At 37.6% G+C, this 26,544-nt stretch overlaps 1 protein-coding gene across 2 annotated transcripts in view; it reads left to right on the forward strand.

Annotated features, from left to right (window-relative positions):
* Positions 1–26,544, forward strand: part of WAPL (WAPL cohesin release factor) — a 77,779-nt gene that overhangs the window by 17,945 nt on the left and 33,290 nt on the right. For both annotated transcript variants that reach the window (XM_060103346.1, XM_060103336.1), the window contains 2 exons: positions 6,379–7,422; positions 10,642–10,760. In XM_060103346.1, the coding sequence (XP_059959329.1) occupies positions 6,379–7,422; positions 10,642–10,760 (1,163 nt within the window). The remainder of the gene's footprint in view (positions 1–6,378; positions 7,423–10,641; positions 10,761–26,544) is intronic.

The raw sequence follows: 26,544 nt of genomic DNA on the forward strand, positions 1-26,544 counted from the left end.
CTCTTATATTAATGTGGGTTTAGATGGTTTATCTGCTTTAGTATTTCAATTTTCAGCAGCCACCACTAGAGGTAGTGTAATATGTATTAGAATTTGGTATGGTTCTTTTTATGAGATCTCTTGGTCATTGGTTTAATTGGCAGCCTTTGTCATCATTGGCCTCTCTGGGCTGACTTTTCTTTATCTATATAATGATGGGTTTAGTGAAAAGTGAAAGGAAATATCTTCACTTTCTTCTAAGAAGGGTGAAGGTAGTATATATGCTGTTTGTATATACAGACTAGCATACAGTTATATACGTGTGTGTGTGTGTATCCAGCTTCAATAAACATCAATTCATAGTCAGTCTTATTTCATTTTTATTACCACCTACTCCCTTTCAACAGTGGATTATTTTGAAGCAAATTCCAGACACTATTTCATACATAAATATAATTTTTTTTTTCTTTTTTTGTGGTACGCGGGCCTCTCCCGTTGTGGAGCACAAGCTCCGATGCGCAGGCTCAGCAGCCATGGCTCATGGGCCCAGCCGCTCTGCGGCATGTGGGATCTTCTCGGACCGGGGCACGAATCCATGTCCCCTGCATCGGCAGGCGGACTCTCAACCACTGCGCCACCAGGGAAGCCCATAAATACAATTCTTTAACAGCTCAGCACTCCAAAAAAAAGATAACTGTAGGATCACTGTTACAGTTTAAGGTACTTAATATGTACCTTTGTTAATTTTTACTTTTTATTTTTGTTTTTTTGGTTAATTTTTACTTTTAAGGCTTTTGAATAGACTATTTATAGACAATATAAAATTCAAGAGGTATGGAAGACTTTCTCTTTATCCTTCTGTCATCCCTTTCCCTAAGGGCGGCCGTATCTGTAGACCTGCCTCATTCTTTTTAACAGCTATATAGTATTCAGACATGTGGTTGTATGATAATTTAGTTAGTTCTTTATTGATAGGTATTTGTATTGTTTATGAAAGCAGAAATCAGGAAACAATGTTGTAGTGAGTTTCCTTGTTGCTTATGTTATTCATACTCATGGAGAGTTATTTGTAGAGTAAATAAAACAGCTTGCTTCAGGGTTAGTCTGTTTCTTTCATATGTACATTTTTAATTTTAAAAAGTATTACCAAATTGCTCTCTGTAGTGATTGTACTAAGATATACTCCTACAGATATGTAGTTTTATTTATTTTTATTGCTCTGCAGTATTTCTTTGTATTAACAGACCACTATTGATTGTACTGTTAATGGATATTTATATTTCTTTGTTTTGGAATGATGTCATAAGTGTACTTCCCTTATGTTGAACCACGTGGAATTTCTAATACTTGATTATTTTAAAAGTGGAAGTTTCATATGGTTAAGTTTAATAAGTCGTTTAGTGCACGTATGCATACATTTCTTTTAGGTAAGTACTTTGAAGTGGAATTTCTGGGTCATAGGATAACTGTTACGTTTTTTAGCTTTTGTAGGTAATGCCAGAGTGGTTGTTCCCATTTCCATTCTGAGCAGTTGAAGTTGCTTTACCTCCTCCGCAGTACTTGGCATTGTGAATTTTAACTCTTTCGTTGGTTGTTTAGTAGCATCTCATTATGGTTTCAGTTGCTTCTTCCTAATAACCAATGAACGTCAGTGCCTTTTAATGTATTTATATTTTATATGTTTATTGAATATCCTTTTTTTATCAAGTGACTAGTCAAATCTCTTGATCATTTTTTTATTTTAAATTTTTATTGGGTGTCTTATTGAGTTGGAGCCTTCTTTACATAGTTGTAATCAACCCCCCACCCTGCCCTGGCCACCCCCCCCCACACACACACAGACACACACACACACTCCCTCCCTCACTCTCTTTCTCTTTCTGGTATGGTAGTTCTCTTAAATAGCGTTTTTTGGTGTGTGTGTGTGTGTGTGTGTGTTTTGTTTTTTGTGTTTTTTTTTGCGGTACGCGGGCCTCTCACTGCTGTGGCCTCTCCCGTTGCAGAGCACAGGCTCTGGACGCTCAGGCTCAGCGGCCATGGCTCACGGGCCCAGCCGCTGTGCAGCATGTGGGATCCTCCTGGACCGGGGCACGAACCCGTGTCCCCTGCATCGGCAGGCGGACTCTCAACCACTGCGCCACCAGGGAAGCCCTGTGTGTGTGTTTTAATCCTTTCTCTTTTTTCTTTCTTTTTTTTTTTTTGGCTGCGCTGAAGCATGCGGGGATCTTAGTTCCCTGACCAGGGATTGAACCTGTGTCCCCTGCAGTGGAAGTGTGGAGTCTTAACCACTGGACTTCCAGGGAATTCCCTAAATAGTGGTTTTCTAATGGACATCTAATTTTGATGAAATTTCTTTTGCTTTATGGTTAAAGATAAAAGACGTTCCAGTACATATTATTGAATAATCCTTCCCATAGAGATTTGAAATTCTGCAATTAACATACACTGATTTCCCACAGATATTTTGCTCCTTCTCTTGTCATTTACCAATTAAAAAATGTATTTTGGAGTGTTTGAAAACCTGCTAAAATTATAGATACTCTCCCTGAAAAATGTGTGCACAGGCATTTTTTTCACAGTGTCACAAGATTTGCAGAACCCATGAAATCATTCATAAATCTCTGATCAAACCTCCCTTCCCACTTTTTAAATACTTCAGAGTTCACTTTACGCATGAAAGCCTTAAATTATCCCACCTGATTATTTTCCTGTATAAAACCATATATACTCATGTTATTGCAAGTACTGATGTGTTTTTATTTTTAAGGGAATCATCTATTTCCTTTCAAAATTAAGAATCTTAAGGGAATAATAGGCATTTAATTAATCTTTAATGTGAGGTTGCTTACTGTTTTTTAGATAAGCAGAATGAGGCTTAGAGAGGAAATTCGACTTGCCAAATTTTTACACATCTAGTTATTGTCTTAGCTGTGTGGTTCAATACCATGTTTCTCAAATTCCACATAGCCTTTATTATGCTAAATTCCCCCCCTTGTGTAATACCGAATATACAAGAGACTCTACCTATCCAGTGATACTAAAATCTAGTGAGATTAAAAAGCATTTATTAAGTATCTTTGCAGATGACGCTAGGCTAAGTCTTCTGCTGAAAACTTTCTACTTATCCAATCTTTACCCTTTAGGCTGAGGAAGAACAGTAGGCCTTAGAATGTAGTTTTGGATTCCTTGCTTGAAGCTGATAGACACAGGACCTGAGGGAATATTGATGAACATACAGGTTAAATTCCACTAAGAAATGTCTCACTAAAAGATTATTAAAAATATATTTTATATTGCGGCAGAGTTGTAACAGCTATGATAATTTGCATTTGTGTGATGTTCTGTAACCTGCATATATCCTTAGATACATTATCTTCTTTTATCTGTTCAGCTTGCCCTTGAGACAGATTTTATTAGTTCATTTTTTCAGATGAAGAAACTGTCCCAACTTATTTTTTTTAATGTTTATTTTATTTTATTTTTGGCTGCGTCAGGTCTTAGTTGCGGCTCGTGGGATCCTCCGTTCTGGCCTGTGGGCTCCTTGTTGTGGTGCATGGGCTCCAGAGTGCATGGGCTCTGTGGTTGTGGTGCGTGGGCTCTCTAGTTTTGGCCTGCGTACTCAGTAGTTGCGGTGTGCAGGCTTAGTTGCCCCGCAGCATGTGGGATCCTAGTTCCCTGACCAGGGATTGAACCCGAATCCCCTGCATTGGAAGGCGGATTCTTAACCACTGGACCACCAGAGAAGTCCCTGTCCCAAGTTAAGGTGACTTGCCTAAGGTCATTTTAGCCACTAAGTGGCAGAGCTGGCACTCATCCGTTTAACTCCTAAACGGTTATCTTTGCTAGAAATACATTTCTGTTTATATAGCTGGTTTAGATTAAAACAGAGTAAATACCGATATTTATCTTCTCTGTTTAAAAAAAAGAAAAGGTGCGGGGGGCGTACCAGGTTGGACACTTGAGCAAAGATAGATGAGTATGCTTCCTTGCTAAGGTGGTGTGAGTGATCCTTGTTGGCATACAGAAAAGAGTTTAGCCACCTAAGAACTGGAAATAAAGATTTCCAAGTGGAAATGTTGCAGAAGCCCTAAAAGTGTCTCAATAAAAGCCATTTTAAAAGAAAAAGGAAACAACTCATTTTTATTTCCTCTCCCCACCCTTGATGTTTTGAGATATAAAGTGAGTTTATCTGATAAGGAAGCTGGGATGTTTGAGGAAGGGAAGGAGGGCAGTTGAAAGTAATTGCTATTTTGCATTTTAGGACAAGATAGCCTTTCTTTCTCTTCTGAAGGTATAGTTAAGAATATTTCTTGAAGACCTAAATGATGAAGGACTATAGAAAGCATTTATTTTATTTATCAGAATACTGTTGTGGAAAACTTAGATTGCTTTTCTTGTGCAGAACTCTTCGTTGATTAAATTAGTTTTTATCTGTGCAGTGTATTTCTGAAGTTTAAAAATTATATAATATACTTTAATAATTCATCTGTAGGATTGTTTATGCTATATAATTGAATACATGAATAAATTGTATTTACTAATGACATAACTTTTAGTGACAATACTTCTTTCTCTAAGGCTCTTTATTACTCTTTGCACTTAAATTTATAAGGTATACTCACAACAGAGTTAGATTTACATATGAAAGGCAGCCCATGAGAATAGTAACTGTTAAAAACACAACACATATTCTCTGACTTTAGGGGAAATGGGAGTGGTAAGTAAAACTTGAAGTAGTAATTTTTAAAAACATGGATAATAAAGTTTACTGTGACATAACCTTTTTTTTTAAGTCAGAAGGATGTTTATTACATAAAACAATTAGAAACAGCTTAAATAACTTTTGTGACATTAAGACAGTAGAATGCTATGTAACTATAAAAGTGGTGTGGTATAACATTTAGCGACATCTCATAGACGTCTGTGTAGCTAGGCATACAAAGCATTCCCATAGGCATTTTTTAGCAAATAATTCCTTTAATAATGCTGGAAAGTATTATGGGTCAGTGGCTTCCCTTTTGAGCACAGAAGGAAATTGAAGCCCTCAGGAAAACGTCCAAAGTTAAGGGTCTTGCCTGAGCTCTATAGGGCTAGTTGGTTAGGGCAACACAAGTCTCCAAATTCAGCTACTAGTGCTCTTTCCACTTGTTATAAGAGCACTGGTATCATTTCTTCAGGTTTGGTTTTAAACTTGGCTTTGCTTCTGCCCCTTTAAGAAAGTATCAGATGTCAGAGTCAGCTTTTAATTCTTAGCTTTTCAGTATTGTATACTTACTGATTTGGTACTTCTGAGATTATGAACACTATAGTTCCTTGCCTTTGGCTGGGAAATATCCAAGAATAAAACAGGTATACCTATAAATTAGTTGCCTTGTAGAGGTAAGTAAATATAAATAACATTTACACCCATTGGGTAGCATTAAAAATTGTACAGTGAATTCATGTAAAGCATCCCTTTGCTTTTATTTGATGGTTTGTTAATTGAGATTTGTAAATGACTTTTCTTAAATGTAGGTTTTGTTTTGTTTTTTGGTAATTTTATTATTTGGCATAAACATTTAACCAGACTTTTTCTACTAACAAGTGCTTGGAGAATTAATTGTAGTACCAGTTTGGATCACATTTCCATCTCATTTAGAAAAATTTTAAAAATATTTCTGATGATAAAATTAAAGACAACAAAAATGAATTCCCCAAGTACAAAATTAGTAGTCAATTTAAGATTTACCACTGGCTGATATGGATAAATAGCCACTGTAGCCATGTAACTTAGGCACCAGAGCCACTGTTTAAAAAAAAAAAAAAAGAGCCTTGAAGTTGTATGGCTTTTAGGATTAGAAAAAAGAATGGAAAGCAGAAATAAAGAAACCTGACCCTGGAACAGGTTTCTAGACAGAGCTGGCATGCCATATGGGCAACCCTACCCCAGAGAAATAGACACTGCCAGAATGTTTTCATTAATTGTGTTACATTGTTAAGGTTCTATTAAATAATTTTTAAACATTTTTTAAACATCTTTATTGGAGTATAATTGCTTTACAGTGATTAAACATTTTTATTTGAAAAATCCATAGTATGTCTTAGAAGGTTTGGCTGAGTTATTTATATGTCATTCAGAATTGATCCTGTTGTTTAACACTGCTGAAATCTCTTGAGTTTAGGGTAACAATTTTAAGGGACTTGGATGCCTAGGGAGAGGTCACTGGAAGACATGAGAGCTGTATACTGGAAGGGGAATTAACAGATATGTAAACATTTATTTTTTTCACAATTTAAAATTATTGCAATTATTTCATAATTAATTGTACTATTAATTAACCAAATGTCCCTTTTATTTGTTAACTTTTACATTGCTGTCACTCATATTTTTATCCTTTGACTTATTTTTCATTTTTATAGACAAAGTGGAGAACTTTAGTGAAGAACATGAAAAAAATAGTCACCATATTTACAAAAATGCTGAAGACAGTACTAAGAAACCCAATGCAGAAACTACAGTGGCTTCTGGATACAAAGCTGATGAAATCAAAGAAACAAATGATACTTGGAACTCCCAGCTTGGAAGAAGGTCAGAATCTCCATCAGAAACATCTTCAATCAAGGGATCTGTAAGAACTGGTTTGTATGAATGGGATAATGACTTTGAAGATAGCAGATCAGAAGATTGTATTTTAAGTTTGGATAGTGATCCTCTTTTGGAGATGAAGGATGAGGATTTTAAAAATCGGTTGGAAAATCTAAATGAAGCCATTGAGGAAGACATCATGCAAAGTGTTCTTAGGCCAAGCAACTGTAGGACGTATTGTAGGGCCAATAAAGCAAAATCCTCACAAGGAGCATCAAATTTTGATAAGCTAATGGACGGCACCAGTCAGGGCTTAGCCAAAGCAAACAGTGAATCAAGTAAAGATGGCCTGAATCAGGCAAAGAAAGGCAGTGTAAGTTGTGGGACCAGTTTTAGAGGGACGGTTGGACGGACTAGAGATTATACTGTTTTACATCCATCTTGCTTGTCAGTTTGTAATGTTACCATACAGGATACTATGGAACGCAGCATGGATGAGTTCACTGCATCAACTCCTGCAGATTTGGGAGAAGCTGGCCGGCTAAGAAAAAAAGCAGATATTGCAACGTCTAAGACCACTACTAGATTTCGACCTAGTAATACTAAATCTAAAAAAGATGTTAAACTTGAATTTTTTGGTTTTGAAGATCATGATGAGACAGGAGGTGATGAAGGAGGTTCTGGGAGTTCTAATTACAAAATTAAGTATTTTGGCTTTGATGATCTCAGTGAAAGTGAAGATGATGAAGATGATGACTGTCAAGTGGAAAGAAAGACAAACAAAAAAAGATCTAAAACGGCTCCATCACCCTCCTTGCAGCCTCCTCCAGAAAGCAGTGATAATTCCCAGGACAGTCAGTCTAGTACTAATAATGCAGGTAAGACTTAAAAAAAAACTACAAGTAAACGTGTTTTTCAGGCTTAAGTAACAGCTACTTAGTTTCCTCCTGGATACTCAGTTTTAGCTTGTTACTACATTTAATTTTAATAGGAGTACCTGTTTAGTGCCAAAGATTACCTTATCCAAAGATAACAGCATTTAAATGTTAATAAAGTCCTTGTAAGGAACCAGTTTGTAAATTGGGGAGTCTTTTCATATTTGTATTTTAATTCTACCATTAGCACTTGAGAATTTGTGTGTGTGTGTGTGTGTGTGTTTATAGGGACACTGAACATCTTGATGTTTCAGTTTTGAAAAACTAAATGCAATGGAGGGCCTCCCTGGTGGCGCAGTGGTTGAGAGTCCGCCTGCCGATGCAGGGGATACGGGTTCGTGCCCAGGTCTGGGAGGATCCCATATGCCGCGGAGCGGCTGGGCCCGTGAGCCATGGCCGCTGGGGCTGCGCATCCGGAGCCTGTGCTCCGCAACGGGAGAGGCCACAATAGTGAGAGGCCCACATACCGCAAAAAGGAAAATAAATAAATAAATAAATAAATGCAATGGAGACATAAGGATAGATTTTGGTCATTTAGAACTATATTGATATTAGATGGTTGTAATGAGGAAAATATTAGAAAATTAAAGTAAAAAAGCCTAATCAATCAATAAATGTTAAAAAACATTCTAAAGAAATCTTAAATTTATGAAGTTAAGATTAAATCTTAAGAATCATCCTCGTAACTTGACTTAATAAAATTAAAAAGTGCTAGTTAAGTATTTATACACTCTTATCAGTGAAAAATTAATTTGTCCCTTAAGATAGTAGGACCAGTAATGACTTGAAGTCCTTGAGGAGTTGATAGTCTCCACTGAGAGACAAACAAAAGAAATAGGTTAGATTTGCTATGAGTAAGTCACTGCTTGACAAGGGCTTTGTGAAGTGGATTGACTGTTGAGTGAGGAAGAGTATGTGAAAGCCTCTGGGATACAAGGGCTATATTTATTTGTATTTAACCAAATACAGTTTTCCTATATCAGTTTACTTGTTAAATAGAGCTTTTGTCCTTTTAGGGTCGTAGAACAAGAGTCATTATGGTGAATTAGAACTATCATAGTAGGGACTTCCCCTGGTGGTCCAGTTGGTTAAGAATCCGCCTGCTAATGCAGGGGATGAGCCCTGGTCCATGAAGATCCCACATGCTGTGGAGCAACTAAGCCCGTGTGCCACAACTACTGAGCCTGTGCTCTAGAGCCCGTGGGCCACAACCACTGAAGCCTGTGCGTGTAGAGCCTGTGGTCCGCAAGAAGAGAAACTACCCCAGTGAAAAGCCCACGCACGGCAGTTAAGAGTAGCCCCTGCTTGCCGCAACTAGAGAAAGCCCGTGCACAGCAACAAAGACCCAATGCAGCCAAAAATCAATTAAAAAAAAAAAAAAAGACTCCATGCTCCCAATGCAGGGGACCTGGGTTCTGATCCCTGGTCAGGGAACTAGATCCCTCATGCCGCAACTAAGAGCCCACAGGCTGCAACTAATGATCCCATAGTATTCTTATATATAGATTCTCTTATAGAGTGTCTCATACTTGAGGCTACCTACCATTTTGCTTCATTTGGCCTAAAAATAGGTTTGCTAGATTAGAATCGCTAAAACTAGAATTACACAGGAGTAGCCCCTAGGAGCCTGCCTTACTCCCCACTGCAAAAAAATGAGTATTTTCAGAATTCAACATTGTGTTGAATTGCTTCTGAAGAACTGAAGTTTGCTGCAGCCTTGCTAGTCACTTGAGATATGACTGGGTAGACAGCTTTACATATGCTTTCTCAGGAAGATGATTAATAATTATGTACTGAAACCTGAGCTCCAGTCCTGCTACAGCCTTCTTAGCTCTTATCCTAACCTTGAGAGCAAGTTATCCTAAATCATTAGGCTCCCTTTGAAAAACGTCATGTTGATACCAAATAATGTTTAAAAATTAGAGACTGTCTGATTGATATATCCAAAGTTGGAGTCTGAGTCTTCATACAGTGTATGAAACAGCAAACATTTTTAAGGGTTGGGACAGAGAAAAGTCTTCCTTTTTTTTTTTTTTTTTTTTTTTTTTTTGTGGTACGCGGGCCTCTCACTGTTGTGGTCTCTCCCGTTGCGGAGCACAGGCTCCGACGCGCAGGCTCAGCGGCCATGGCTCACGGCATGTGGGATCTTCCCGGACCGGGGCAAGAACCCGTGTCCCCTGCATCGGCAGGTGGACTCTCAACCACTGCGCCACCAGGGAAGCCCAAGTCTTCCTTTTTTTTTTTTTTTTAAATATTTATTTATTTATTTAGGCTGTGCCGGGTCTTAGTTGCTGTACACGGGGACCTCGTTGCTGCGTGCAGGCTCTTTAGTTGCAGCATGCGGGATCTTTAGCTGCGGCATGCAGAATCTTTAGTTGTGGCATGCGAACTCTTAGTTGTGGCATGCACATGGGATCTAGTTCCCTGACCAGGGATCGAACCTGGGCCCCTTGCACTGGGAGCGTGGAGTCTTAGCCACTGGACTACCAGGGAAGTCCCCTTCCTATTTTTTTCTTTTTTGTTTTCGTTTAGGCTAGAAAAGAATATAACCATTTGGAAATTAGTGTAATCCTTTGGTTAGTTTTGTGGGAGTACCACAGACCATGGAACTACATTGCACTAGGTCATTCTGTATCTTTTGCCAAGGATAGCTGTACCCTTTTTTGGGTTTTTTAAAAAATGTGGCCTCTTCAGATATAAGCAGGCATTCTTTGAAGGCCAACATGATTCAGTGTACTTAAATTCTAGAAAAATGTTACAGGTACATATCACCTGATTGTGTGTGTGTGTGTGTGTGTGCGTGTGTGTGTGTGTGTGTGTGTTTAAACTAGACCATGCCAGTATTAATGTTGATAGATAACTAGCAGTTATATGAACTTTGAAGAACAAATTATTCTGGAAAAGAATTGATTTTGCCAGTAAAACTGGAGCACATACACAGCAACTAGGTTTCTGATTTTCTTTTAGAGTAGGGGACAAGCAGGGAGTGAGCATGGGAGAATGAGACTTGGTATCATTGGAGTATTTTGTCAACTCTGTGGTGCTTTTATTCCTTTTTTTTTTCTCCCCACAATATGCCTCTTTCTCCTCAAAGTGTTCATAGGTTGTCTGGTAGACAATTTGAAATAATAGAAAGCTAGCTAGTTTTGATTACCGTTTCAGAAAACTTGGATTTTACAGAGGATTTGCCTGGTGTGCCTGAAAGTGTGAAGAAGCCCCCAAATAAACAAGGAGATAAATCAAAGGAAAATACCAGAAAGATTTTTAGTGGCCCCAAACGGGTAAGTAAAGCACTATCAGTGATTTGTATTATTGTTGGAGGGCTCAACTCTTTTTTTATTTAAAAATTACTAACATCATGGCAATTAAATTTTTTCTTTCAAAGGATATATGTAAATTATTTTTTAAAAGCATTGTAACCATTTTTTGAAGTGTGGTAAAACATATATGGTAAAACATATTGCACTTTATTATATGCAAATGTACAATTCAGTGACATTAAATACATTCATAGTGTTGTATAACCGACACCGTTACCTATAACCAAAACTTTTTCATCATCTCTAACAAAAACACTGTACACATTAAACAATAACTCCACCTTGACCTGCCCAGCCTCTGGTAAACACAGTTTTACTTTCTGTCTCTATAAATTTGCCTATTCTAGGTGCCTCATATAAGTGGAGTCACGCAATGTGTGTCTATCTGTGCCTGGCTTATTTCACTAATCATTATGTTGTCAAGGTCCCTCCCTGTTGTAACATATATCAGAATGTTTCTTTTTTACGGCTGAATACCAAATTTTGTTTATCCATTCATCTGTAGATGGACACTTAGGTGGTTCTCACTTTTTGGCTATTTGAGTCCCTGCTTTCAATTGATTTGGATACTTAAGAGTGGAATTTTGGGGACATACGGTAGGTTTTTGTTTAACTGCCAAAGTGTTTTCCACCTTGAGTGCATCATTTTTATATTCATATTAGCAATGCACAAGGTTTCCAATGTTTCTACATCCTCACCAACATTTATTTTCTGAGTTTTTTTTTTTTGATAATAGCTATCCTAATGTGTGGGAAATGGTATCTCATTGTGGTTTGATTTACATTTTCCTAATTATTGATGTTGAGCATCTTTTCATGTACTTGCTGGACATTTGTATATCTTTTTTTGGAGAAATGTCTATTCAGTGCCCATTTTTGAATCAAGTTGTTTGGTTTTTTATTGTTGAGTTATAGGAGTTCTTTATATATGAATGTCTTATTAGATACATAATTTGCACATCGATGTTCCTATACTGTGAATTGTCTCTTTACTCTTTCTTGGTAGTATGCTTTAATATCAGTGAAGTCCAGTTTATCTTTTTCTTTTGTTACCTGTGCTTTTGGTGTCATATCTAAGAAATCATTGTCAAATTGGATGTCATGTACCTTTCCCCTATGTTTTCTTCTAGGTTTTATAGTTTTAGGTTTTGCATTTAGGTCATTGATCCATTTTGAGTTAATTTCTGTATATAGTGTAAGTTAAGGGTGCAACTTCATTCTTATGCATTATATAAGTCATTTTAATATGGTCCAGCATAGGTATTGAGAATAATTTGCTTGACTTTACCTTTTTTAAAAAAGATTCCTTTACTTAAATAGCTTGTATAGTGTTAAACAGTTTTGTTATTGAAAATTGCAGTTAGAAGTTGTTGACATTTTTTGTAGATTGAACTACTTTTAAGTGTGTCCATATTATCTGGCCTCGTTTTATTCTATTCTTTTACCTCTGTAAACAGCCAGTTAGGAATCTTTTCAGAGTGATTGTGTTATACTTTTGCAGCCCCAGGTGCTCACCCCCCACCGGAAAAAAAATGCTTAATGCTCATTTCAACAGAGCTAACTTGCTCTGGAGCCAGGGGCCAGGGTAGTGTGGTGTAATGGCTATAGCACTTAATGCTTAGGTGAGGTTTTGGTTTATAAAATTGTGTATGGCATGTGTTGATTTCTAGTGTAAAAGTTATACATTTTTTGGTTTCAGGACTACTTCACATTCTTAAAAATTTTATTAAGAATCCCAGAAAGCTTTTGATTATATATGTTATATTTATCAAATTGGAAGTGAAAACATATTTCAAAGATACTTATTGGTAATTCACTTAACAGTAACCCTTTACATGTTAATATAACATTTTAGCGAGAATTATTTTAAAAAGTAGTGAGAAGAGTAGCATTGTTGTACATTTTTTGCAAATCTCTTTATAAAGTTTGGCTTAGTAAAAGACAGCTAGATTCTTTGGGATTACCAGATGCAAACTAGTATGTTTAGGATGGATAAACAACAGTATCCTACCATATAGCACAGGGAACTCTATTCAGTATCCTGTGATAAACCATAATGGAAAAGAATATGACAAAGAATATATATAACTGAGTCACTTTGCTGTACAGCAGAAATTAACGTAATATTGTAAATCAACTATACTTCAATAAAATTTTTTTAGAAAAGAGCTAGATTCTTATATCCTCTGTATTCAGTATTTTTCATTATGTTGTTTTAGTTGAAAAATATGAAGAAAATCCAGCCTCACATAGATAAGTAGTTGTATTTTAAGTAGTTTTTTCAGATAATTATGGACATTCTTCGTTGACATTACACCAAAATTGAAAAAAATGGGAGTTTCTTTCTTTTTAAAATTTATTTATTTATTTATTTATTGATGGCTGTGTTGGGTCTTAATTGCTGCGCACAGGCTTTCTCTAGTTGCGGCGAGTGGGGGCTGCTCTTCGTCGCGGTGCGTGGGCTTCTTACTGCGATGGCTTCTCTTGTTGCAGAGCAAGGGCTCTAGGTGTGCAGGCTTCAGTAGTTGTGGCTTGTGGGCTCTAGAGCACAGGCTCAGTAGTTGTGGCGCACGGGCTTAGTTGCTCCACGGCATGTCGGATCTTCCCGGACCAGGGCTCGAACCCGTATCCCCTGCATTGGCAGGCAGATTCTTAACCACTGCACCACCAGGGAAGCCCCGGGAGTTTTTCTTTTCTTTTTAAATATTTATATATTTATTTATTTATTTGGTTGTGCCGGGTCTTAGTTGTGGCATGTGAGATCTAGTTCCCCAACCAGGGATCGAACCCAGGCACCCCCTGCATTGGGAGCGCAGAGTCTCACCCACTGGACCACGAGGAAAGTCCCTACCCCAGGAGCTTCTTAAAGATTAGTTGTAACTTGGAGTCTAAAACCATGCCAGTGAACCTTTCATAATGTTGCATTAAAATCTGTTGGTCTGTCTTGCCTTTGAATGGATCTTTTACACATGCATGCTTTGTAACATTATACATTGGTCATTTGGAAAATACTGGTTAGACTGATTTATCTAAAACTTTCAATGGTGACACACTTCATTATACAGTGTCAAAAATATCATTAATATCACTGCCAAACTCATCAGAAAAGTCTTTTAAGTATTGGGAAGCTATCAAGGTCACAGTTCTCCAGAATTTTAGTTTTTGCTTAAAAGTTGAAATTTTTTCATTGGCAGAAAATACTTCAGGGAAAATAACTGGCAATGACAGGCCTACTTTGTTTATTTTTGAGAAAATGTCTGCATAATACCCAAGCCTGTATAAGCATAGTTTGTCAGTCTTTTAAGTCAAGAATGGTGTTCAGAAAAAAAGTGGCTAGTTCAGCTTGAAACTTGAGCCAGTAGTGTTTTTTTGATACAACCACACTTTATATGCAACAGAAATGTTTTAGGCACACTGGTTTTGTCACATAGACCATTAGTGCACTTAGGGTTACGATTTAATCAGTAATTTTCACTCCTTTATCAAGGGCTTTTTTCTTATGTGAAACTGGCATTTTATTTTTTAACTATGAAGTATGTAGCAGTGAAGAATATGACTACTTATATACAGTTCAGAGCCCCTACCTTGATTCATGCTAAGACACCAACAGCTTTACCCAGCATTGCTTTTGCACCATCCCTACAAATATCAATAAAGTGAAAAAGGCAAACAACATATTATTATTGTGAAAATGGTTTTGTCTTTGTAGACACCCTGGAAGAGTTTCCTGAGTCCTTTAAAGCATTCTACTTTATTTCTCCCACCTCAACTTTTTATTATAAAAAGTTACAATATACAGAAAATGTAAAAAAGCAATGTGATGAATAACTATATTCCTCTATCTAGATTGATCCCCACCCCCCCACCAAATCATCATAATTACACACAGTCCCCTTCCTCTTCCCCTTTTTCTCTTCTCTTCATATATGTGTGTGTGTGTATTATATAACATTTTTTTCCTGTTGTATTTGAAAGTAAGTTGTTGAGATAGCATGCATTTCTTAAGAAAAAAGACAATCTCATACCTAACTGTGGTTATATGATTATAATACTTAAGAAAATTAGTAATTCTTTGATATAATCCTGTGTCCAGTCCATATTCAGTTTTCCTCAGCTGTCTCCAAAATGTCTTTTAGTGCTGTTTTTCTCCCCAAACTATAATCATTTACTTGTTATGACTCTTTAATCCTGAGCAGTCCCCTCATCTTTTTTTTTTTTTTTTTTTGCGGTATGCGGGCCTCTCACTGTCGCGGCCTCCCCCGTTGCGGAGCACAGGCTCCGGACGCGCAGGCTCCGGACGCGCAGGCTCAGCGGCCATGGCTCACGGGCCCAGCCGCTCCGCGGCATATGGGATCCTCCCAGACCGGGGCACGAACCCGTATCCCCTGCATCGGCAGGCGGACTCTCAACCACTTGCGCCACCAGGGAGGCCCCCCTCATCTTTTTAAAATTCCCCATGGCACTAGTTTTTTGTTGTTGCTTTTTTTTGTTTGTTTGTTTGTTTTTGTTTTTAAGAGCCCAGGATATCTGTCTTGTAGAATGTTTCACATTCAGATTTTATCTGATTGTTTCCTGATGATGTAAGTTGTTACTCCACTATATTAAAGTAGTATGGTGTCATAGAACACTGGAAGTAAGTCTCTATGTTTGATTAGGCTGAGGTTACACATATTTTGGCAAGAATGCCTCAAAATAATATTGTGTATGTTGCATCACATCGGAAGGTATGTAATACCTGGTTATTCCTCTCAAAATTGTTTGACCACCTATTGAAGGTTGTGACCACTGGATCTCCCCAAAATAAAAGTATGTTTTTCCTTTTATAATTTAATTACTAAGCTTCTGGGTGTTACTCTGGCAGCACGTGAATATTCTGTTCCCCTTTATTGTTTTACCTCATCATTTTAGCATCCATTGTGGATCTTTGCCTGCATCAGTTATTACACTGACAGTTACAGAATGGTGAGTTTTCTAATTGCAATTTCTTCTACATTTAATAACTGGAAATTTGTAAAAAGGAGTTTTCTTTCTCCCCATCCCAACCCCGAACTCCTATCGCTATAGACTCAATACTTTTTACTTATTAAATGTATTTATAATAGATTTGGCCAGAGTAAACCATTTCAAGCCATTTCTTGTGTCCTTCTGATATAGACCCATCATCTTTGAGCTTTTCTTTTGCTTTCTGCACAAAAGATGACCCGGACTTATCTTGTGCTTTCAATCATGGACCCATCCAAGGATCCTTGGTTCTTTTTGTGGGGATTAGTACTTAGAAACCCAGAACTAAGTGCTGGGTGTGTTTGTTGCTTCTAGGCTCTTTCACTGGACAGAGCTGTGAAATACATTGAAAAATAAACTGAGTTCATACTGGTAGTTTCATTTCAAATTTAACATTTCAGAATTTGGTACTTAGCTTTCTTGCTTTATTCTACAGCACACATTACTTTTTAAATTATAACACCAATATTATTATGAACAGTAAATACACTAAGTGAAGTTAAAATTTCTTTCCAGTTCTTTTTGTCTTTAGATTATTTCACTAAGGATGAAGTCATAGTAATGTGTTCAAAAGTTTTGAAGTAATTTTTATCTTGTGTATGTTAATTCAGTATTCAAGTTCATTTTTTTAAACTTAGTTTTAAACTTAATATTGGATATATTTCTTTCCTACTAACATGACTTCGGAGGCAGCAGTGTACACGTACTTGACCCGATTACAAAGGAATCTCTCCGGCCTAAAGTAAATCAGGTCATGCAACCAAGTAGGCAGAAGACCTATTTACTGTTGATGGATAGTGTCAGAGGAAAATTAAGAAAATCATTATTAATTTATGAAACCGAAAGAGCTATGAGATTGAACTCATTTAAAAGATGTAATATAAGTAAAGCCTGCCTTAAAACAATAGTCCTGATTTAATCCCCAAAGAGGCTTCAGTAAATGTTTTAATTGCCTTTTTAACCTCCTATTGAAAGGTTTGCCCAAAACCCTCTTTAAGTGGAATTGTGTCAGAATTTTTTCACTTAGATACTACTACTATTTAGGTGGATCCGTAAGATTCAAAAATGAGACTTTGGGCTTCCCTGGTGGCGCAGTGGTTGGGAGTCCACCTGCCGATGCAGGGGACGCGGGTTCGTGCCCCGGTCTGGGAGGATCCCACGTGCTGCGGGGCGGCTGGGCCTGTGGGCCATGGCCGCTGGGCCTGCGCGTCCGGAGCCTGTGCTCCACAATGGGAGAGGCCACAACAGTGAGAGGCCCGCGTACCGCAAAAAAAAAAAAAAAAAAAGAGAGACTTTGATCCAGAGTGTTATAAGTACTTTAGTAAAAAGTAATAAAAAATGCTTTAGATCCCATGGAAGTTATGTATCCTTATGAAAATATCTAGGTAAAGAATTTAGAAGCCTCCTTCAGGAAGAGAGCAGCAAGAAGTTAAGCAGTATAAAATCCCTAGCTCTTAAAATAAATAGGTCATCCATTTGTCTTCAAGATAGCTAAAAGACTACTTAAGAGTTGTTTAAAAGGAGAGAACCATTGAGAAACAGAAATAGTGGAAATTTAACCTATTGAGTTTTGATGAGTATAAAGGAATACAGGAAATAAATGGGATCAAAGTTTTAAGCATTTATAGATTAACAGAGTGGAAAGAATAGATTTGTTTCATATATGAGAAATTAGGATTCATGTTTTCGATGTAAAAAGGATAAGCTCAGTTCTCCAAGGAGTTTTATGTAGGTTATCCCCCAAATCTCCAGAGAAAAAGGAAAGGCAGGGGTCACTAGGTAGGTGGGCATAGGAAATGTACTCAGCAGTTGTTCCATTTCTCCATTATAATAGAAATACCCTCCTGTAGCTGATAGGTCAGTGGGAGTATCTGGGTCTTCTGCATTCTGATTAAAAGCACTAATGACCTCATTTCTGAGTGGTAGAGAGGTGGCCCACGTCTTGTAGTGGCAAATTTTCCTCCTTATCTATCAGGCTTTCTTAGCTCATGTTTTGGATTGAATAAAGCTGTTGTGGAGGGTAGCCCTGTACATCGGAGGATATTTAACAACATTGCTGACCTCTACCACCAGATGCTAGCCCTGTTTTCCCCTGCTCCGTGCACCTCCATTTCAACCAAAAATGTCTTGGACATTACTAAATGTCCTATGGGGGTCAAAATGGGCTCCCCTCTCATTGGCGGTATGTGTGTGTATGTATGATTTGAGAGTAAGTTGTAGACTTAATGCTGATTACTCCCAAATACCTTAGTCTTTACTTTCTGAAAACAAGAGTACTCTACTCTGTAGCTATAGTATACCCATCAAAACCAGGAAGCTAATAATAACATTGATACAGTAATTCAGTCTAATCCACAGATCCCATTCAGTTTTACCAATTGTCTCATTAATGGCCTTTATAGCAGAACAAATCACACATTATTCCCCCCTCCCCTGCATCTCCCAAAGAAAGAACCCATGATCCAATCCAGAATCACATGTTGTATTTAGTTGTCACAAGTCTCCACCCTCCTTCAGTCTGGAACATCTGTATCTTTCCTAGTCTTTCCATGGCTTTGATATCTTTGAAGAGTTAAAATCAGTTATTTGTTGAATGTCCCTCAGTTTGTGCTTGTCTGATGTTTCCTCCCAATTAGATTTAGGTTTTGTGTATTTGGTGGAAATACCTCAGAAGAGGTGCTCTGTTCTTACTGCATCATACCAGGTGGCGCACAATGTCACTTTGTACCATCGCTATTGACGTTAACGATCACTTGAGGTCTGTCAGGTTCCTCAACTCCTCATCAAACTTTTACCCACTAGTTTTAGCATTGATTTTTGCCTGAATCAATCTTTACTATGATGGTTGTTGAATTTTTTTTTTTCTAATTACATCCTGCCTTCTCTAGTTGTTAGCAGTTGGCCTTCTACTGGTAAGGTAGATTTTTTTCCTCTCCTTCATGTATATAAAAGAATATATGTATTTATATATTCATTATGTAGTATATACGTTATATATTCATTTAAGTATTTATAAATTTCTTTATGTCAGTATGAACATGGATTTCTGTTTTATTCAGTCATTTGTTACTGTTATTTATTTAAATGATAGTACTATTATTATTCCGATACTCAGATTTTCTTAGACTTGGCCTGTTCGTGGTTTTTCAAACTGGCTTTTAACATGGCCCACCACTTTGCATTTCCTTACTAATGACACACAGAGATGTTCAAGGCTCATGATGCACATTCCCAGTTGTGGAATCAACCATTCCTCCAAGGACCCCTGTTTTCTTTTAGTGGAGAATAATCTTTAAAAATAAAATTTGGTCACAAAGTATAGTCATTTCTTCTGGGGTGTCATTGCTTCTAGGCCTTCTTTGAGTTAACAGAGCAAGGAAACACGTGAATATATGTATTTTCTTCCTCTCTCCTTCGCCCCCCCCCCCGCCATCACACAGACACATACTTATTTCATATCTATGTATATTTAGAACCATGAGTTCACACTGATACCTCCAATTCTAGTTCAACACCACATGTTTTATTCTAGCCTTCCCACTTTGCACATTTTACTTCTCTTTGCTGACAGCGAGGAATCTGGTTCCCAGTATCCTCAATACATTTACGTATTTGCTCAGTCCTCTTGTATATAACCAATTTCCTGACCACACAGGCCATCTCCTCAGCTTTAGTGCCACCAGCCAAGAGGTCCCTGTTCCCTCTCTCTATCTTCCCATGTTAGAAAACATTAACTTGGGAATTCCCTGGTGGTCCAGTGGTTAGGACTCTGCACTTCCATGGCTGGGGTCCCAGGTCCGATCCCTGGTCAGGGAACTAAGATCTCACAAGCTGTGTGGTGCAGCCAAAAAAAAACAAAAAAATCGTTAACTTTTTAAGCTTGCTGGCTGTGAGGATTTTCCCCAACACCTCACCAGGTATATAGAGAATTCTGTTCATAACAGAATTGAGGGCTGGCTGCGTGAACACATGTGGCAGAAAGAAGATGAGGTAAAGTAAACTTCTGGTAAGAACATATTTGAAATGATTACTCAGAAAAGTTGTCACTTGCAAGGGAGAAAAGTAAAGATAGAGTTTGAGGGATTAGGTTGAAACATACCTTGTTTTAAGTACCTGTTGTTTCTGTATGTGGTTTTATCATTTGATAATTTTTTTAAAAATAAATATTTATTTATGTTTGGCTGTGTCGGGTCTTCATTGCTGTGCGCGGGCTTTCTCTAGTTGCAGCCAGCGGGGGCTACTCTTTTTTTTTTTTTTTTTTTTTTTGCGGTACGTGGGCCTCTCACTGTTGTGGCCTCTCCCATTGCGGAGCACAGGCTCCAGACGCGCAGGCTCAGCGGCCATGGCTCATGGGCCCAGCCGCTCCGCGGCATGTGGGATCTTCCCGGACCGGGTCACGAACCCATGTCCCCTGCATCGGCAGGCAGACTCTCAACCACTGCGCCACCAGGGAAGCCCGGGGGCTACTCTTTGTTGCGGGGCGCGGGTTTCTCATTGTGGTGGCTTCACTTGTTGCAGAGCACAGGCTCTAGGCACACAGGCTTTAGTAGTTGTGGCTCGCGGGCTCTAGAGTGCAGGCTCAGTAGTTGTGCACGGGCCCAGTTGTTCCGCGGTATGTGGGATCTTCCTGGGCCAGGGCTCGAACTCGTGTCCCTGGCATTGGCAGGCGGATTTTCAACCACTGCGCCACCAGGGAAGTCCTGATCATTTGATAATTTTAATTTTTTTTTTCTTTCAGTGCCATCTTATTTCTGATCACTGGCTACAGTTTCTCTGAATCCCATTATTTGTAGTTGCCGTATATTGGGTTGGCTAAAATGTACGTTCAGTTTTTTTCCATAATGTGGCTCTAGTAGTGCTTAGTTGTCATTAACTTCATTTGAAACAATTTTGTTAGATTGTATGTGACAGCTGTCATATCAGCATGCATTAAAAAAAAAACACATCAGGGGCTTCCCTGGTGGCGCAGTGGTTGAGAGTCCGCCTGCTGATGCAGGGGACACAGGTTCATGCTCCAGTCCGGGAGGATTCCACATGCCGCGGAGCGGCTAGGCCCGTGAGCCATGGCCACTGAGCCTGTGTGTCCGGAGCCTGTGCTCCGCAACGGGAGAGGCCACAACAGTGAGAGGCCCACGTACCGCAAAAAAAAAAAAATCAAAATTGGTGAATTTTTGTGGAGCCATTTTAATACTGAAGATGGAAGAAAACAACATTTTAGGCATATTATGCTTTATTATTTCAAGAAAGGTAAAAATGCAACTGAAGCGCACAAAAAGATTTGTGCAGTGTATGGAGAAGGTGCTGTGACTGATCGAAGGTGTCAAAAGTGGTTTGCAAAGTTTTGTGCTGGAGATTTCTCACTGGACGATGCTCCACGGTCGGGTAGACCAGTTGAAGTTGATAGTGATCAAATTGAGACAGTAATTGAGAACAATCAACGTTATACCACGTGGGAGATAGCCTACATACTCAAAATATCCAAATCAAGCGTTGAAAGTAATTTTCACTAGCTTGGTTATGTAATTACTTTGATGTTTGGGTTCCACATAAGTTAACCAAAAAAGCCTTCTTGACCATATTTCCACATGCGATTCTCTACTTATTGTAACGAAAACGTTCCGTTTGTAAAACAAACTGTGATGGGTGATGAAAAGTGAATACTGTACAATAATGTGGAATGGAAGAGATTGTGGGACAAGCGAACCACCACCAACCACACCAAAGGCTGGTCTTCATCCAAAGAAGGTGATGTTGTGTATACAGTGGGATTGGGAGGGAGTCCTCTATTATGAGCTCCTGCTGGAAAACCAAACGATTAATTCCAACAAGTACTGCTCCCAGTTAGACCAGCTGAAAGCAGCACTGGACGAAAAGCATCCGGAATTAGTCAACAGAAAACGCATAATCTTCCATCAGGATAACACAAGACCGCATGTTTCTTTGATGACCAGACAAAAACTGTTACAGCTTGGCTGGGAAGTTCTGATTCATCTGCCGTATTCACCAGACATTGCACCTTCGGATTTCCATTTATTTTGGTCTTTACAAAATTCTCTTAATGGAAAAAATTTTCAATTCCCTGGAAGACTGTAAAAGGCACCTGGAACAGTTCTTTGCTCAGAAAGATAAAAAGTTTTGGGAAGATGGAATTATGAAATTGCCTGAAGAATGTCAGGAGGTAGTGGAACAAAACAGTGAATACGTTGTTCAATAAAGTTGTTGGGGAAAATGAAAAATGTGTCTTTTATTTTTACTTAAAAACTGAAGGAGCTTTTTGGCCAACCCCGTATGTGCTGATAAGCTTAGATCATTTTTTCTGCCTGCCCTGCTTTTTGTTTGATTTCTAGCTTTCCATTCAGCTGCTGCCAGTTTGCTCTCTTCCTAAGGGATTATCTGTATAATCATCCCAACTAACCTTCAGTGCTTGGAGGGTTATATTTTACTTTGGGCTTTGGCCATCTTATTTTGCCTGTTAAGACTATTTGCTGGGTCATTGATGAAACTAACCATAATGTCAATCTCAGTTTCAGTTCTCAAATATTTATACCTTCACTTTCATCATTTCCCTGTGGTTTAATGCTGGGCCCATTTGGTACTGTCTTTTGTTTGACTCTCAAAGGAACATTCTGGACATTTTTTTCCTCTTCCCTCCTGTCATTCAATATGACATAGGATAGTGGGTTTATGGGCAGTTGAATTAAAACTTGATTATCAGTATAAATCATGGTTATATATTTAGCTGTATTCAAAAGTTAAAATTTTATAAAACTGCAGTTTTAAAGTTAAGTATAGTTTTTATAGTTTTGTGCACTCATTTTTTTGTTGCTTTGTAAAATGAGTTTATACATATAGGTTGTCAACTTAAAAACAGAATCTTACAATTGAAGAGATTTTAAAGGACAGGTAGTTCTACCTCTCACCCAAGAACAGATGTCCCTTTATAGTATCCTTCTCCAGCAATTAGAACTCACTCTGATGAAGCAGCTTATTTTTCTGTCAAATTGTTTTACCCATGGTTACCTTTGTTCTGTGTCTGGGGATTCATTGACCATCCTGGGATCCAGTCATCGAGATAGCAGTATGAGATTCACTGTAGTCTCATGGACTAGAAACCTGAGACATAGATAAACGTGAAGCCCGAAAAAAAGAGACTCTAGCCATTGGTCTGCTGATGAGGGATGCTGGCCAAAGTGTAAAAGTAAAAAACAGGTTGGTGAGTCAAAGAGTTGTTGAAGCTGAGCGTGTTCTGGCTGAGCCTGGGTATGGAAGAGGGTCAGTTTTAGTTGACTTTTCTTCGTTATTGTTTTTACATAATACCTGCATTTCATGGTACTAGGTACTGGGGATATAAAAAGGAGAAAGATAAGTAAGTGTCTTAGAAAGTGAGGTAGAATGTTTTTCCCCCACGGAAGCTTTTGAGTAGTCTTACTATTTCATACTCATTGTGTTTGTTCCAAAGTAGGAGTATCTGTCTTCCTTTTACATAGATAGTATTTAACTTAAACATTGAACCAGGTTCTTAAGTCATTGATCTGTATTCTATAAAGATGTAGGAAAGTGTAAGTTATTTTCTTTATGAGATCTAATTCTGGTGGGTTTTTTTCTGTAATATTTTATTCTGGAAGGATTTTAATAAGGAATAAAAGCACCATTAATCTTTTTATTTTCTGTAGTTCAGGTTCCTTTAAAGTTTGAAAGTTCAAAATATTTCACTATAACTTATTTCCCAGAAAATGAAGTTTGAAATGAGAAAATGTAGCCATGGGTTAATCAAGAGCACGGGAACTCAAACAAACATTTGACAGAGGGAGGGAGGGAGGGAGAGAGAGGGAGTGTTTGTGTGTGTTTGTATTAGGTTGTTTATAGTTTGGAATTTGGTTTTCTAGTTTGTAGTACATTTTATTTAGAGTTCATTGGGATTCTGACATCCAGAAAACTCTTTGCTGAACTTTCTTTTATTGACAGTCTTATTACTTTATGCTAATGATGACCATAAATTAACATTATATGTAAAATATTGGGAGTTTTTTGGGTATGGTGACCATATATTTTTTCACCTTTAAATTCTTAGTGTCTGAGATACAGAAGGTGTTCATAAATGTTTATTTCTAGGATTTTTGGAAGTATCTTTCAGCAAAGAATCTTTATATAGTACTAAATGTTTGGCTTTTTTATGTTTGAAAATTGGTAAACATCAAATTTGGGAAAATTTTAGCCAATATTCTTCAAATAGCTTTTGGCTCTCTGTCCCCCTCTGGGGACTCTTATTATACTTGTCTTGCTTGTATCAGCCTAAAATCAACACGTATAACCTGTAGCCTGACAGAATAAAGCTTATTGACTTATTGCAATAAAGGATACGGCACAGCAGAGAAACCAAGGGGCATCTTACCAAAGAAAAGTTTTTGTAGGATTTTGGGGGAACCTGGGGAGTTTGGGTAAAATTTAAATGAAACAGTGTTTGAGAGGTTCAGGGCAAAGTACTATCTGTGAAGGGAGTTAATTTTTACTTTCTCATACAGTTACTGGGCTGGGTGAACTTGTCCCAGTGTGTGCTGACATTCTTCCCATCTTTTAATTTTTTCAGTCTTGGTTTCATTTGGAGATAGGTTAGATAGTTTCTGTTAACCGTTTTCAGGTTCTTCTACAGCGTCTAAGCAGCTATTAATCCCATCTCTGAAAGTTTAGTTTGGGTCTATTTTATATCTTTCTTGTCTACTTAACGTACTCAGTTGTTTTCCCTACTTTCTTACATATGTGGAATATAGTTACAGTTATTTTCATTGTCTTTGTCTCGTAGTTCTGTCATCTGCCTTGTTTCTGGGTCTGTTCTTACAGTGAACAGAGACAAATTTGGTAGAACCAGATTGAAAGTAAATGAGGAAACTGTGTTAAGAAAAAGTAAGGAATAGATGAGTTGAAGCCAAAATTCAAGCCTTTTTGTCTTGATGGATTTCCTGGGGACCTACCACAAATACAGCTTTGAGCTTCTTAGAAGCCAGGGCAAAGAAGATTATCAGTGGCCCTTTTGCTTTTCAGGAGGGGATATTAAAAACAGAAAACTCTTACTGCCCTTGGACCAGGTATGGGTTATGTTTTCATCTTTTTCTGTGCCTCAGCTAAGAAGTATTGCTATTTCATTTGTTATTGATGGGCTATTTAATTAACATTTGATTTAAGAACATAAAAGTAGAATATCTTTATCCCTTCCCATTTTGTAGGATTGCCTGTACTAAACTTGAATTCGTCTTTTTATTACTCTGATTTCTTACTTTCTTTTACTGTTGTCTGAATTTGATTTAGTTGTTTCATGGAAATTAAAATATTAACTGATAGAATGATGATTTATACTTTTCTGAGAGAATTTTTAAAGATTTTTAATATTTTTTATCTGGAAATAATTAAAAAATAGTTTGTACTTGGAAATAATTTCAAAATTACAGAAGAGTTACAAAAATAAAATAGTACAACAAACATTCCTTATGAATATTATCTTAATATTCGCTTTTTCATTCTTTCTTTGTGTTTGTGTGTATATATATTCATACCTATGTATTTTTTCTGAATATTTAAGGGTAAGTTCATATATATTTTATATATATATATATATATATATATATATATATATACACACACATATAATTAGCCCTTTACCCTAAATAGTGTGTACTTCCTAATCAATTACATATCCACATCACAGTAATCATCTTTAGTAAATTTAATATTGTTCCAGTATTTTTACCTAATCTGTTTTGTCAGTTTTGTCAGTTGACACAGTAATGTCCTTTGTAGCATTTTCTCGTCTCTGCTACAGGATCCAGTCTAGGGTGAGGTATCTCATTTAGCTGTCATTCATTTAGCTGTTTAGCTGTGTCTTTAGTCTCTTTTAACCAGGAACATTTCTGTAGTCTTTCTTCGTCTTTTATGACATTGACATCCCCTGATCCCCCTTTAAAAAAAAAGCTTCTTATTTTGGTTTAATCGAAGTTTCTTCATGATTGTATTCAGGTTATTCATTCTAGGCTGGGATACTGTGTAAGTGATGATGTATTCTTTTCAGCATGCCTCCTCTGGAGAATGTTAATTATGATCACCCAGTTAAGGGGTTGTCTATTCCTCTGCTGTATAATTATTTTCTTCCCCATGCAACTAAAAAGCAGTCTTTGAAGAGACTATTCAAATACCTTGTTCTTCATACTCTTAGATTTAATATACATGATGATGCTTTCCTGATTCACTGTTTGCTGTGCCGCTTGCAAAATATTCATTTAGTCAATTCTCCCCATTTATTTATTTATTTTATTTGTTTGGTTGTTTTATTTTTCTTTTATCAGTATGGACTCATGAATCCCTGCCTCTTTAATGGTTCAAAATTCATTATTTATTTTGGAGGTACATTTGTCCTGATTTGGCTAGTCTGGCTCTTCTGTCACTGTGACATCCCCCCATCATTCTATGGGCATTTTCTTACTTATTGACATAACACAGTTTTCCAGATTCATATTGTGCCTGCTCTGCTCCAGCCCTGGAATTAAGCCCATTCTTTGAGAAGTCTCCATTCCCTTTAGTGGAGAATGGTACTAGAAACCAAGATCTGGGCAGTAGATGTGGTCATCCCTTCTTGGCCCTTTTAGTAGTAGATGGAGATAGGAAACATTCATGTATATGCATATGGATTCCTGCATATGCACATATCTGTTCTAGAAATCATGAGTTCACACTAACTTCAATATTAGTCCATCCC

This window comes from Mesoplodon densirostris, chromosome 1 (genome assembly GCF_025265405.1).
Source record: "Mesoplodon densirostris isolate mMesDen1 chromosome 1, mMesDen1 primary haplotype, whole genome shotgun sequence".
Taxonomy (NCBI): Eukaryota; Metazoa; Chordata; class Mammalia; order Artiodactyla; family Ziphiidae; genus Mesoplodon; species Mesoplodon densirostris.